At 42.1% G+C, this 13463-nt stretch overlaps 5 protein-coding genes across 6 annotated transcripts in view; 4 read left to right on the top strand and 1 right to left on the bottom strand.

Annotated features, from left to right (window-relative positions):
- ero1b (endoplasmic reticulum oxidoreductase 1 beta) overlaps positions 1-13380 on the top strand; it is a 33437-nt gene extending 20057 nt beyond the window's left edge. For both annotated transcript variants that reach the window (XM_022218635.2, XM_051945406.1), the window contains exons 9-16: positions 3312-3323; positions 3424-3450; positions 3560-3652; positions 4149-4395; positions 5413-5482; positions 5740-5826; positions 8434-8567; positions 11003-13380. In XM_022218635.2, the coding sequence (XP_022074327.1) occupies positions 3312-3323; positions 3424-3450; positions 3560-3652; positions 4149-4395; positions 5413-5482; positions 5740-5826; positions 8434-8567; positions 11003-11063 (731 nt within the window). In that variant the 3' untranslated portion in view covers positions 11064-13380. The remainder of the gene's footprint in view (positions 1-3311; positions 3324-3423; positions 3451-3559; positions 3653-4148; positions 4396-5412; positions 5483-5739; positions 5827-8433; positions 8568-11002) is intronic.
- LOC127533118 (GATA zinc finger domain-containing protein 14-like) lies at positions 14-3138 on the top strand. The gene is made up of 2 exons (XM_051945409.1): positions 14-2145; positions 2206-3138. The coding sequence occupies exons 1-2, from the start codon at positions 1429-1431 to the stop codon at positions 2788-2790; spliced, it is 1302 nt and encodes a 433-aa protein (XP_051801369.1). The 5' UTR covers positions 14-1428; the 3' UTR covers positions 2791-3138.
- gpr137bb (G protein-coupled receptor 137Bb) overlaps positions 3790-13463 on the bottom strand; it is a 32960-nt gene continuing 23286 nt past the window's right edge. The window contains exons 8-9 of the transcript XR_007940805.1: positions 8816-8939; positions 3790-5884 (exon numbers count right to left, since the gene is read on the bottom strand). The gene's annotated coding sequence lies outside the window, so the exon portion shown is untranslated. The remainder of the gene's footprint in view (positions 5885-8815; positions 8940-13463) is intronic.
- LOC127533264 (keratin-associated protein 4-7-like) lies at positions 6219-6791 on the top strand (the record flags this gene model as incomplete). Its single annotated transcript, XM_051945877.1, has 1 exon — positions 6219-6791. A coding segment is annotated over one exon (573 nt), but the record flags the coding sequence as incomplete, so codon positions are not given.
- LOC127533122 (keratin-associated protein 4-3-like) lies at positions 7711-13380 on the top strand. The gene is made up of 2 exons (XM_051945418.1): positions 7711-8567; positions 11003-13380. Exon 1 carries the CDS (start codon positions 7713-7715, stop codon positions 8472-8474), a length of 762 nt encoding a protein of 253 aa, XP_051801378.1. The 5' UTR covers positions 7711-7712; the 3' UTR covers positions 8475-8567; positions 11003-13380.

The raw sequence follows: 13463 nt of genomic DNA, 5'->3' as shown, positions 1-13463 counted from the left end.
GAGCCTCCTAACAGGAAGCTCAGATGCACATCCAGGTTTCAGGTGGTGGAGATGGAGAGTCAAAGCCTGTTTTAGTTCCAACAGGTGGAGGTGGGAGTGAGCATCTAGTGGGTGGATGGAAAAGCAGAGAAATGCAAGGAGGGAAGCAGGAAATAGCTTCCAGTAGGTCGTCTGACCACTTCCATTACCTCCAGTTCAGAGCAGCGCTGTTAAACTGTATTCTAGTGAAACACACACCAGGAAATACTGGTGGAGGAGCTCGACAAATATGGAGCAATCAAAGGAAATAAATGCACACAATAATTCATTACAGGACATCCTCAGTTTTACTGCGTCATCGACCTACAGCGTTTCATCAGAACTTATGTGGAACTAGCTGATGAGTGGAGCAGATGAATATGTCGTCGCGTTTTCGCTATCAGACACTTTGTTTCCATTCTCTGGTTGTTCTCCACCTTGGATTGTGCTACATTCACTAACCTTTTACCTTCATTATGGATCCCAGCGTAAGTCAGGCTCTTCTGATGGCAGTGTAACGACAAAAACAAGACATAAAACAACAAAAACGAGACACAAAACGAAGAGACACAAAACGATAAAAACAAGAGAAAACGATAAAAACAAGACAAAATGATAAAATGAGACAAAACGATAAAAACAAGAGAAAACAATAAAACGAAACACAAAACGACAACAATGAGACACAAAATGATAAAAACAAGACAAAACGATAAAAACAAGACAAAATGATAAAATGAGACAAAACGATAAAAACAAGAGAAAACGATAAAACGAGACAAAACGATAAAAACAAGACAAAATGATAAAATGAGACAAAACGATAAAAACAAGAGAAAACAATAAAATGAAACACAAAACGACAACAATGAGACACAAAATGATAAAAACAAGACAAAACGATAAAACGAGACAAAACGATAAAACGAGACACAAAACTACAACAATGAGACACAAAACGATAAAAACAAGACAAAACGATAAAGCGAAGACACAAAACGACAACAGCGAGACACAAAATGACAACGAGACACAAAATGACAACAACGAGACACAAAATGACAACGAGACACAAAATGACAACAACGAGACACAAAATGACAACAATGAGACACAAAATGACAACAATGAGACACAAAATGACAACAATGAGACACAAAATGACAACAATGAGACACAAAATGACAACAATGAGACACAAAATGACAACAGCGAGACACAAAATGACAACAGCGAGACACAAAATGACAACAGCGAGACACAAAATGACAACAATGAGACACAAAAGGACAACAATGAGACACAAAACGACAACAATGAGACACAAAAGGACAACAATGAGACACAAAACGACAACAATGAGACACAAAAGGACAACAACGAGACACAAAACGACAACAACGAGACAAAATGACAACGAGACAAAATGACAACGAGGCACAAAATGACGAGACACAAAAGGACAACAATGAGACACAAAAGGACAACAATGAGACACAAAAGGACAACAATGAGACACAAAAGGACAACAACGAGACACAAAACGACAACGAGACACAAAAGGACAACAACGAGACACAAAATGACAACAACGAGACACAAAATGACAACGAGACACAAAATGACAACAACGAGACACAAAATGACAACAATGAGACACAAAATGACAACAACGAGACACAAAACGACAACGAGACACAAAAGGACAACAACGAGACACAAAATGACAACAACGAGACACAAAATGACAACGAGACACAAAATGACAACAACGAGACACAAAATGACAACAATGAGACACAAAATGACAACAACGAGACACAAAATGACAACAATGAGACTCAAAAGGACAACAATGAGACTCAAAAGGACAACAACGAGACACAAAAGGACAACAATGAGACTCAAAATGACAACGAGACACAAAAGGACAACAACGAGACACAAAATGACAACAATGAGACTCAAAATGACAACGAGACACAAAAGGACAACAACGAGACACAAAAGGACAACAACGAGACACAAAATGACAACAATGAGACACAAAAGGACAACAACGAGACACAAAAGGACAACAACGAGACACAAAAGGACAACAACGAGACACAAAATGACAACAACGAGGCACAAAATGACAACAACGAGACACAAAATGACAACAATGAGACACAAAATGACAACGAGACACAAAATGACAACAACGAGACACAAAATGACAACAACGAGACACAAAATGACAACAACGAGACACAAAACGACAACAACGAGACACAAAACGACAACAACGAGACACAAAATGACAACAACGAGACACAAAATGACAACAACGAGACACAAAAGGACAACAACGAGACACAAAAGGACAACAACGAGACACAAAAGGACAACAACGAGACACAAAAGGACAACAACGAGACACAAAAGGACAACAACGAGACACAAAAGGACAACAACGAGACACAAAAGGACAACAACGAGACACAAAAGGACAACAACGAGACACAAAAGGACAACGAGGCGCAAAATGACAACGAGGCGCAAAATGACAACAACGAGACGCAAAATGACAACAACGAGACACAAAATGACAACAACGAGACACAAAATGACAACAACGAGACACAAAAGGACAACAACGAGACACAAAAGGACAACAACGAGACACAAAAGGACAACAACGAGACACAAAACGACAACGAGACACAAAACGACAACAACGAGACACAAAATGACAACAACGAGACACAAAATGACGAGACACAAAAATGAGAAACTGATAAAAACGAGAAAAAAACGACAAGACACAAAACAAAAAAAACGATAAAAACGAGAGACAAACCGACAACGAGAGACAAAAAGGAGGTGAGCTAACTAAACATGGCACGTTCACTGACATTAGGTAAATCTGGAACTGAACAATAAACTCTGAAACCTCAACATCAGTCCGTTACAACATTCTGTTATCTTCTAGTAAAATGATTCATATATAAATGAAAGTCGTTGGTATTCAGGACTTTATGAAGAACTGATGGATATCGTGATGCACAGAACGGATTTGTTTATGTTTTCACCAGAGGTCCGACTTGCAGAAAATCAACTTGCGTAGATCTGTAGGAATGGAACTCCAGGACCTCCTGTAATTACTTGAGTATTTGAATCTACCAGAACCCACATTAATCGGATGTAGATTGGTCCGCTCCTCATTACAGCGTTTAATTCCTGCCTTTCTGCTTTAAACATCGCTGTGTTAGACCACATCTAACAGTTTCTTTCTTCTCTCCTCTCTGCAGGAGACGACGACGGTGAGTGAAACTAAAACTGGCTGCATGTGAATTTATTTTTAGTTCTGTTGAAGTAAAGAACTCACCAGGTCTCTCTTGTTTTCTGTCGATCACATCGCAGGAGAAGGTTTCTACAACTGGCTGGAAGGTGAGTTCTACAACATGTTTCTTCCTGCCTTTACAACTTTAGATTTCTGTTCAACATGTGTACTAAAATAATAAATAAATACATCATGTTTAATGAACTCTCTGTCCAGGTTTGTGTTTGGAGAAGAGGGTTTTCTACCGGCTCATTTCAGGCCTCCACAGCAGCATCAACATCCACCTGTGTGCCGAGTACCTCCTGGATGGTACGAGCACCACACACTACACCAACACCAACACCACATGAGGTACCTCAGCTGGTCCCTAACCCCAGCAGCCTCAAAACCACATCATCCTCTGTCCTTTTTGTTCTGCATGGAATAAAGGAAACCAATGCTGAGGGTTAATGGAGACATTTTTTACTATTTACTCTGATACGACACCAGACTTCCAGAGCTCACAGAGTTTCAGTTCATCAAACATAATCTGTTTCATTGAGCTAAAGTCAAATCTAAACTGTTGTCAAAACACAAACAGCTACACACAAACTTTAATGGGGAAAAACACTCTAATCCAGGGGTGTCCAACTGGTTCTAGTCCAGGTTCCACATTCAGCCCAGTTTGATCTGCAGTGGACCAGTTTTACTATGCGATCAAAACGACTAAAGTCACATAAAAAAACAATGAAAACAGACAAAAGAACAATGAGCTACACCCCATGTTGTGTGAACTGCAGCTACTCTTAGTGCTTTTTCTCCTCAGAGGGCTGGGGCCGCTCAGTCTGGGGTCCAAACGTCCAAGAGTTCCGTCAGCGCTTTGACACGGCGGAGACGAAGGGCGAAGGCACCCGGCGGCTGAAGAACCTCTACTTCCTGTACCTGATCGAGCTGCGAGCGCTCTACAAGGTGGCGCCGTACTTCGAACGAGCCATCGTCAACCTGTACACCGGAAACTCTCAGGAGGACGGAGAGACCAAGGAGCTGCTGCTGCAGATCTTCAACGAGATCAAGTAAGACGTTCTAGTCGGTCCTCTAACCAGGAGACTCCAACTCATCTTAGTCCAGGTTCCACATCCAGGACCAGACCAGTAAAACCAGTAAAACCACAGCATGATAACCTCTAAATAACCACAACTCCTGATGGTTCCTTTGGTTTAGAGCTAAAATGTTCACATTTAAGGAATTATCTTTTATTAAACATCATGAACAACCTGACATTTATGAAGAAACATAAATTCATCCTCAGTTTATCATTTCCACATCACAACTTCCATATGACAGAGTGTCTACAAAGAAACACAACATTTAGTCACCTGGAACTGAACCATGGAGGATTTACTGGAGGTTCACAACCACAGAAGGAAGACAAAAAAAGACAAAATATTACAAAAATGAGACACACAATGACAAAAGAACAAAGAACAATCTAGTATTTTACTCTAGGATCAAAACAACTTGTCATTTTGTGTTTCCTTTTAGTCTCACTTGTGATTTTTGTCTTATTTTTGTCTTTCTGTATGTTGCTTTATTTATTGTTTTGTGTATCGTTTGTGTCGTTTTTTGTCTCGATTTTGTCGTTTGTCCGTTTTTTTGTTGCTCTGTAACTTGTTTTTCTAATTTTTTGCCTTTTTTTGTTTTGTTCGTGTCGTTTGTCAAATTTTGTGTCATTTTGTGTCTCATTTTTGTAATATTTTGTCTTGTTTTTGTCTTTTTTTTATCTGACTCTTGTCGTTTAGATCTTACAGTAAAACTGGTCCACTGCAGATCAAACTGGGCTGAATGTGGAACCTGGACTAGAATGAGTTTGACTGTCCTGGTTTCATTTCTGGCCTCTGAACCAGCTCTGATGTAATTCTGGTCTAAGTGCGAGGGACTAACTGCTATCGTTGAGCATAAATCTGACTCATGAACTCCGATGATTTCCATAAAACCAGACCTTTGTCTGATTCTACTCGACGCTCTCATGCCAGTGATGTAGCTGAATGTGCGGTATTTCATGAGCTCTAACGGCTGTCTTTGTCTTCCAGAGCGTTCCCGATGCACTTTGATGAGAAGTCCATGTTTGCCGGACACAAAATGGAGGCCAAGACATTAAAGGTGAAACCCTGAAGACGTGTTACTGCGCACCTTCTCACCTTCACTCATCTATATTATGCTGTATTTTCAGCAAACAAAAAATGACAGTGCAGTTCATCTTTATTTTTTTTAGTTTGGTTTAACCTGTTTGTGTTGTTTATAGGTTTGCCTTCATAATCTCATAATCCATAAACTCTGAATGTGTCTCGGTACTTGTGTGATCTAAAACATTTGAAGTGACAACAGAAAACTCGTCATGTCCTCCGTCTTCCCTCCAGGAGGAGTTCCGGCTCCATTTTAAGAACATCTCCAGGATCATGGACTGTGTCGGCTGCAGTAAATGTCGACTGTGGGGGAAACTGCAGGTGAGCCGCTCCACTCTTTTCATCATTTACACTTTATTGGCTGTAGAGGATTTTCTCCCTGCAGAACAGGTAGACGGAAATTACCATAAAATAGATCTTAAAGTGTTTTGGCGCCTTCGGTGCATCGTCCATGTTTCTATAATAATAAAACATTTTATTTGTAAGCGCCTTTCTGGACACCCAGGGTCACTTTACAGGAAAAACAAGTAGAACAGCACAGATAAAAAGCAGAAAAAGATAAAACAAAAACACACATAGAGATTAAAAAAAGGATACACAGAGAAAGAGGCAGTTAGAGAGAATAAAAAGTCTCTAACACATGAGTTTTAGTCTGGATTTGAAACATTTCTGTGTAAATGACGTAAAACTGGAACTTGATCACGGTTTTTCTAAATGGATCTGTGTGTCTACGTGTTGTGTGTCTGTGTGTTGTGTCTGTGTGTTGCCTGTCTACGTGTTGCCTGTCTACGTGTTGCGTGTCTACGTGTTGCGTGTCTGCGTGTTGCCTGTCTACGTGTTGCCTGTCTACGTGTTGTATGTCTACGTGTTGCCTGTCTACGTGTTGTATGTCTACGTGTTGTATGTCTACGTGTTGCCTGTCTGCGTGTTGCCTGTCTACGTGTTGTATGTCTACGTGTTGCCTGTCTGCGTGTTGCCTGTCTACGTGTTGTATGTCTACGTGTTGTATGTCTACGTGTTGCATGTCTACGTGTTGCATGTCTACGTGTTGCCTGTCTACGTGTTGCCTGTCTACGTGTTGCCTGTCTACGTGTTGCCTGTCTACGTGTTGTATGTTTACGTGTTGCGTGTCTACGTGTTGCGTGTCTGCGTGTTGCCTGTCTACGTGTTGCCTGTCTACGTGTTGTATGTCTACGTGTTGTATGTCTACGTGTTGTATGTCTACGTGTTGCCTGTCTGCGTGTTGCCTGTCTACGTGTTGTATGTCTACGTGTTGCCTGTCTGCGTGTTGCCTGTCTACGTGTTGTATGTCTACGTGTTGTATGTCTACGTGTTGCCTGTCTACGTGTTGTATGTCTACGTGTTGTATGTCTACGTGTTGCCTGTCTACGTGTTGCCTGTCTACGTGTTGCCTGTCTACGTGTTGTATGTTTACGTGTTGCCTGTCTACGTGTTGCCTGTCTACGTGTTGCCTGTCTGCGTGTTGCCTGTCTGCGTGTTGCCTGTCTACGTGTTGCATGTCTACGTGTTGTATGTCTACGTGTTGCCTGTCTACGTGTTGCCTGTCTACGTGTTGCCTGTCTGCGTGTTGCCTGTCTGCGTGTTGCCTGTCTACGTGTTGTATGTCTACGTGTTGTATGTCTACGTGTTGTATGTCTACGTGTTGCCTGTCTGCGTGTTGCCTGTCTACGTGTTGTATGTCTACGTGTTGCCTGTCTACGTGTTGCCTGTCTGCGTGTTGCCTGTCTACGTGTTGCCTGTCTGCGTGTTGCCTGTCTGCGTGTTGTATGTCTACGTGTTGCCTGTCTGCGTGTTGCCTGTCTGCGTGTTGCCTGTCTGCGTGTTGCCTGTCTGCGTGTTGCCTGTCTGCGTGTTGCCTGTCTACGTGTTGTATGTCTGCGTGTTGCCTGTCTGCGTGTTGCCTGTCTGCGTGTTGCCTGTCTGCGTGTTGCCTGTCTGCGTGTTGCCTGTCTGCGTGTTGCCTGTCTGCGTGTTGCCTGTCTGCGTGTTGCGTGTCTGCGTGTTGCGTGTCTACGTGTTGCCTGTCTACGTGTTGCATGTCTGTGTGTTGCCTGTCTGTGTGTTGCCTGTCTGTGTGTTGCCTGTCTACGTGTTGCCTGTCTACGTGTTGCCTGTCTACGTGTTGCCTGTCTACGTGTTGTATGTCTACGTGTTGCCTGTCTACGTGTTGCCTGTCTACGTGTTGCATGTCTACGTGTTGCCTGTCTACGTGTTGCCTGTCTACGTGTTGCCTGTCTACGTGTTGCCTGTCTACGTGTTGCCTGTCTACGTGTTGCGTGTCTACGTGTTGCCTGTCTACGTGTTGCCTGTCTACGTGTTGCGTGTCTACGTGTTGCGTGTCTACGTGTTGCGTGTCTACGTGTTGCCTGTCTGCGTGTTGCCTGTCTGCGTGTTGCCTGTCTACGTGTTGCCTGTCTACGTGTTGCCTGTCTACGTGTTGCCTGTCTACGTGTTGCATGTCTACGTGTTGCCTGTCTACGTGTTGCCTGTCTACGTGTTGCATGTCTACGTGTTGCCTGTCTACGTGTTGCCTGTCTACGTGTTGCCTGTCTACGTGTTGCCTGTCTACGTGTTGCGTGTCTACGTGTTGCGTGTCTACGTGTTGCCTGTCTACGTGTTGCCTGTCTACGTGTTGCCTGTCTACGTGTTGCGTGTCTACGTGTTGCCTGTCTACGTGTTGCGTGTCTACGTGTTGCGTGTCTACGTGTTGCGTGTCTACGTGTTGCCTGTCTACGTGTTGCGTGTCTACGTGTTGCCTGTCTACGTGTTGCCTGTCTACGTGTTGCCTGTCTACGTGTTGCGTGTCTACGTGTTGCGTGTCTACGTGTTGCGTGTCTACGTGTTGCGTGTCTACGTGTTGCCTGTCTACGTGTTGCCTGTCTACGTGTTGTATGTCTACATGTGCAGACCCAGGGTCTGGGTACAGCTTTAAAGGTCCTGTTCTCTGAGAAGGAGATCCAGAACCTTCCAGAACACAGTCCGTCTAAAGGCTTCCAGCTGACTCGACAGGAGATCGTGGCGCTTCTGAACGGATTTGGAAGGTGAGTTCCATGGAGGGAAAGTTCCAGAACGGTGTCAGGAATTAGATCTAAACATACAGGGACATGTGAAAGTCTCTGATGTACGTTTGCTCATGCTAGGGTTAGGGTTCGGTGGTGCTGGGATGCTATCTATGTTTTCATGCAGGAAGGTTTTCTGGGCTATGGCTGTAGATTGAATGATTTGGTGTTCTGCTGTAGATCTGTGAATAAATTAAATGCAGTTTAAAGCTCAAAATGACCAGACCAACCTTTATTTAGTGTTATGGAAGTTCTGACAGAAATATGGGCCTGTATGGATTCCACAGGCCGTCTAAACCCTCCGTCTGCTGGCTGAGCAGCCAAACAGGTCGAATCAAGCGGTCTTATCCCCAACTATAAGATCACAGCAGAGAGGAGCAGGGTTAGCAAACACAGGACATGTCTGTGCATGTACACGGAAAGCAGGACATCAGCTGTAAAGCTAAAACTTAGCTACTAAACACTGGATGATTGCAGCTGTGGACTTTACAACGGTGAGAAAGCTAATGTGTGTCGTTCAAAGTTGAAGACTATTTTTTGTGTTAGCAGTGCTATCAAAGAGTAGCAACCACAGCTGTTAGCAGCTAAAGAATCTGATGTTGCTTTTCAGCTATTTGACTAACTAGCTATTAGACTGACTAGCTATTTATCTATTAGCTGTAAGCTAGCACCGTTAGTGTTTCGTGTTAGCAGTGTCTTTTACAGTTTGGGATTTGCTAACGGTTGTATTTAGCGTATTAGGTAATAAATTCTTTGGCCTGAAAATTATTGTTGATTGCGACGCACTTTTTCTGCTGCACATCTGGAGGCTAATTTACCACGTCAAGGTGTGTTCATGCATGCAGCAGCTAAGAGGATGTTAGCTAGATATTAGCTAAAGCTAATGTGTCTTGCTGTTCAAATTTGAAGGCTTTTTCCTTTTTCCTACCTATAGACCAGATTTTTACCTCCAAATGTCTCTTTGACAAAGTCCAAGGAGAAGAGTCCTCCTGACTGAGGCCTTTTCTTTCATATCAGTGAGATGTGATATGACATAAAACATACGACAAACCCACTGTACCTACCGGACTCCTGAAGTTAAGAGTCATTTTATCTGATGGGTGTCATTTCATTTATTAGCTTATCTGTGACAGATTATTTTCTGTTTGACTGATTTTCCCTTTCAGCACCCCATAATGCAGCCCTCTCTGTAATTACCCTAATCCAGGAGAGTCCAACTCATTCTAGTCCAGGTTCCACATTCAGCCCAGTTTGATCTGCAGTGGGCCGGACCAGTTTTACTGTATGATCAAAACGACAAAAGTCAGATAAAAAAACACACAACAAAACAACAAAAACAAGACAAAATACAGCGAAAATGAGACACAAAATGACAAAAGATGAGACAAAATATTATACAAACAAGTTACAATATTACAAAACTACAAAAAATGAGACAAACGACACAAAATACAACAAAAGACAAAAAATTAGACAATTTATAAAGCGACAAAAAAATGGATTAATGACAAAAATGAGATGTTTTTTTTCATATGAACGCATGAAAATCTTCCGCTTAATGGGCGTGTTCAAAGTACTGGTGTAGTGATGTAGTCATGATGATGGATGGATGGAGGATGAATGGAGGATGGATGGAGGATGGATGTATGATGGATGTATGATGGATGGATGATGGATGGATGGAGGATGGATGTATGATGGATGTATGATGGATGTATGATGGATGGATGGATGGATGGATGATGGATGGATGGATGGATGGATGATGGATGGATGGATGATGGATTATGGATGGATGGATGTATGATGGATGGATGGATGATGGATGGATGATGGATGGATGTATGATGGATGGATGGATGTATGATGGATGGATGGATGATGGATGGATGGATGATGGATGTATGATGGATGGATGTATGATGGATGGATGGATGTATGATGGATGGATGATGGATGGATGGATGTATGATGGATGTATGATGGATGGATGGATGTATGATGGATGGATGATGGATGGATGGATGTATGATGGATGTATGATGGATGGATGGATGTATGATGGATGGATGGATGATGGATTATGGATGGATGGATGGATGATGATGTACGGATGTATGATGGATGTATGATGGATGTATGATGGATGTATGATGGATGGATCCTTTATTAATCCTGAGGGAGATTCCAGATGATGATCAGTCAGAACGCTGATGATCGTGTGTGCTTATATTTAGATATCTAGTTAATTTGATGCACTCTTGTTTTATATTTTTAGCTGTTTTAATGTTTTCTATCTCTGCCTGTGAGTTTGATCATTTAGTTTCCGTTGGGCTTTAACCTCTCATCTACGTTTGCTTTCTCATCCGTCCCATCAGCTGTTCAACGTGTCGTTTCCCGTCTTCTTTCTGTTCCAGGTTGTCCACCAGCATACATCAGCTCCACAACTTCCGTCTGCTGCTGAAGGAGAACAGGTAACAGGAGGTGATGCTCCACATGGCCACTGGATGGCGCCAGCCCTCACAGAACTGCAGCAGTCTCGTTCCCGGCCAGAAGAAGTGTTGAAGCTGACAACAACCTTCCTCAGATTTGATCTCCTTCCCCCCCGTATCCTCCTCCATGTGGTGGACCATGAATGTTCTTCTGCCTCCTCTGGCCTTCAGCAGATGTTCTTCTCTGCTGTCACACCTGGCTGCCAGGTGACTAACTTTCACCTTTTGTTTTAAATAAGTTTTAGTGTCTTTTGGGACCCTGATAAAGCTGCAGTCAACAGACTGAAGGAGATGATGAGATGTTTGGATGGAAGTTCACCCCTCAGACAGACTGCAGTCCTGATGGAGGGTTCAGTAGAAACGGGCTGGTTTCATTTGTCTGTGAGGAGATCTGCTTCATGAATCCTTCCTACAGAACGTCTCTCTGTGGTTTTCTACTCATCATGTGTCTTTACTGAGGATGCAGGAGAACTTCCAGAAGAAGACCTCAGTCAAGATAAAGAGAAGAAGGAGCTGCCTAGTTTATTTTACCGTTTGTTTGTTTTTCTTAGCTGCCTGTCTTATTGTAGCTTTACATTTTTAGTGTCTTTTTATTTTTTATTCCCCTCATGTCCTTCTCACCCAGAGAGGTTTGGACCAACGTGATCATGATGGAACATCTCAGGCCTCGTTTCCGTCACGCTACAAAAGCTCTGTGTGTTAGTGTGTGTGCAGATGGGAGGAATTACCATTATCGAGTGTGTGTGTTTTCCACAGCTAAGGAGAAGTGTTGCAGTCGGTCTGGTGGATCTGATTCTCTACGACAGGAGAGTTCAACTCATCTTAGTCCAGGTTCCACATCCAGTCCAGTCTGACCTCCAGTAAAACCAGTAAAACCACAGCAGAATAACCTGTAAATAACCACAACTCCTGATAGTTCCTTTGGTTTAGTGCAGGAATGTTCACATTTAAGGAATTATCTTTTTACTAAACAACATGAACAACCTGAAATTTATGAAGAAAAATAAATTTAATTTCAACAATAATATGCCTCAGTGTCATCAAAAAAGGAACAAAATGACAAAGAACAGACAAAAAACAACAAAATTCAGACAAAAGGAAAAACAAAACGACAAAAACATGAGACATGACAAAAAAATGACAAAAAATAAGACAAAATATTACAAAAATGAGACAAAATGACACAAACGAAAACAAAAAAGAGACAAAAAAGTCACAGAGCGACAACAAATGAGGCAAATGAAAAACGATACAGAAAATGACAAAAATAAGACAAAAAGGACACAAAACGACAACAAACATGACACAAACGACAAAAATCGGACAAAAAACAGACCAAAGGTTACAAAAATCAGACAAAACGACAAAGAACAATCTAGTATTTTACTCTGATCCAAACAACGTGTCATGGTCTAGAAATGATTTTAAATTTATAGTTTTACTAATTTACAATCTGCAGTTAATGTCTTCTCTGTAATTTTTACACTTTGAGGACCTGATGGACCCTCTGGAGGACCACTTTTGGATCACGGGCCTCATGGTGGACCCTCTGGTCTAGAATGATCTTCAGTTTTTACACAAACCACAGAGCAACATGAGCTGATGTTTTTTGGACTTAGTGGGAGATAAGAGACGACTTTCAGCTTGTTGGAGGTCAGAGCAGGAAACGGTTGGAGTTTGTTTTAGAGGAAGCTGCTGGTGTGTTTAGGGATCATTGACTGTATAAGACTTACAGTTTTTTTTCTGTAAATAATGCAGAAAATGTAGAGGATAAGGTAGTTTTGCTGTTTAATAAGATTACAGATCCCCTTCAAGGTCCATGTTTTCTAAATCAGTGACTAACTGCTGCTTCCAGTGATAGTTTTTATCTGCAGCGTTTAATGACAGAGTGCTAGAGGAGCTGAATCCTAAACGTTACCATCTTTTACTTTTTTCACACATTCCTGAGGCGTGTGATTTCAAACCATGATTATATTTGTGTTTATTTATTTGTCTGGTTCTGAACTATGTCCTCCAGCAGCTGGACTTCCTCTCCTGTCTGCTCTCCAGCCTTAAAACCAAATCACCGCTTTGGAAAAAGACAAAAAAAGTGAAGCTGCTTCAGATCTTCATGTTGAGTTTAAATCTGTACAGTTTGTAAAGAAGAGAAGGCAGCGCAGGTTGAACTTCTGTTTGTTCTGCTTCCAGAGCTCTATGGACGTACATACATACATATATATATATATATACAGCTGCACCATGCTGATGTGTACCTGCTGAGTATATTTATTTGAAAAGGAATAAATATTTCTGGATAACATCAACTATGTTTGCTTCTGATGTTCCACTGAAGCTCATTTAGTTTCTTTCACTCCTGGTTGTCTTTAAGCTTCGTGTCGTCCTGCAG

This window comes from Acanthochromis polyacanthus, chromosome 3 (assembly GCF_021347895.1).
Source record: "Acanthochromis polyacanthus isolate Apoly-LR-REF ecotype Palm Island chromosome 3, KAUST_Apoly_ChrSc, whole genome shotgun sequence".
Taxonomy (NCBI): Eukaryota; Metazoa; Chordata; class Actinopteri; family Pomacentridae; genus Acanthochromis; species Acanthochromis polyacanthus.
The sequence above is the reverse complement of the archived record's forward strand: the minus strand, read 5'-3'. Positions and strand labels throughout refer to the sequence as shown.

What these genes read in the sequence shown, in the direction of transcription:
- LOC127533118 (XM_051945409.1), top strand. Translation starts at nt 1,429, where the DNA reads ATGACAACGAGACAAAATGACAACGAGGCACAAAATGACGAGACACAA. An exon ending in CACAAAATGACAACAACGAG is followed by an intron (nt 2,146 to 2,205) that starts GCACAAAATGAC and finishes AATGACAACGAG; the next exon opens with ACACAAAATGACAACAACGA.
- LOC127533122 (XM_051945418.1), top strand. Translation starts at nt 7,713, where the DNA reads ATGTCTACGTGTTGCCTGTCTACGTGTTGCCTGTCTACGTGTTGCCTG.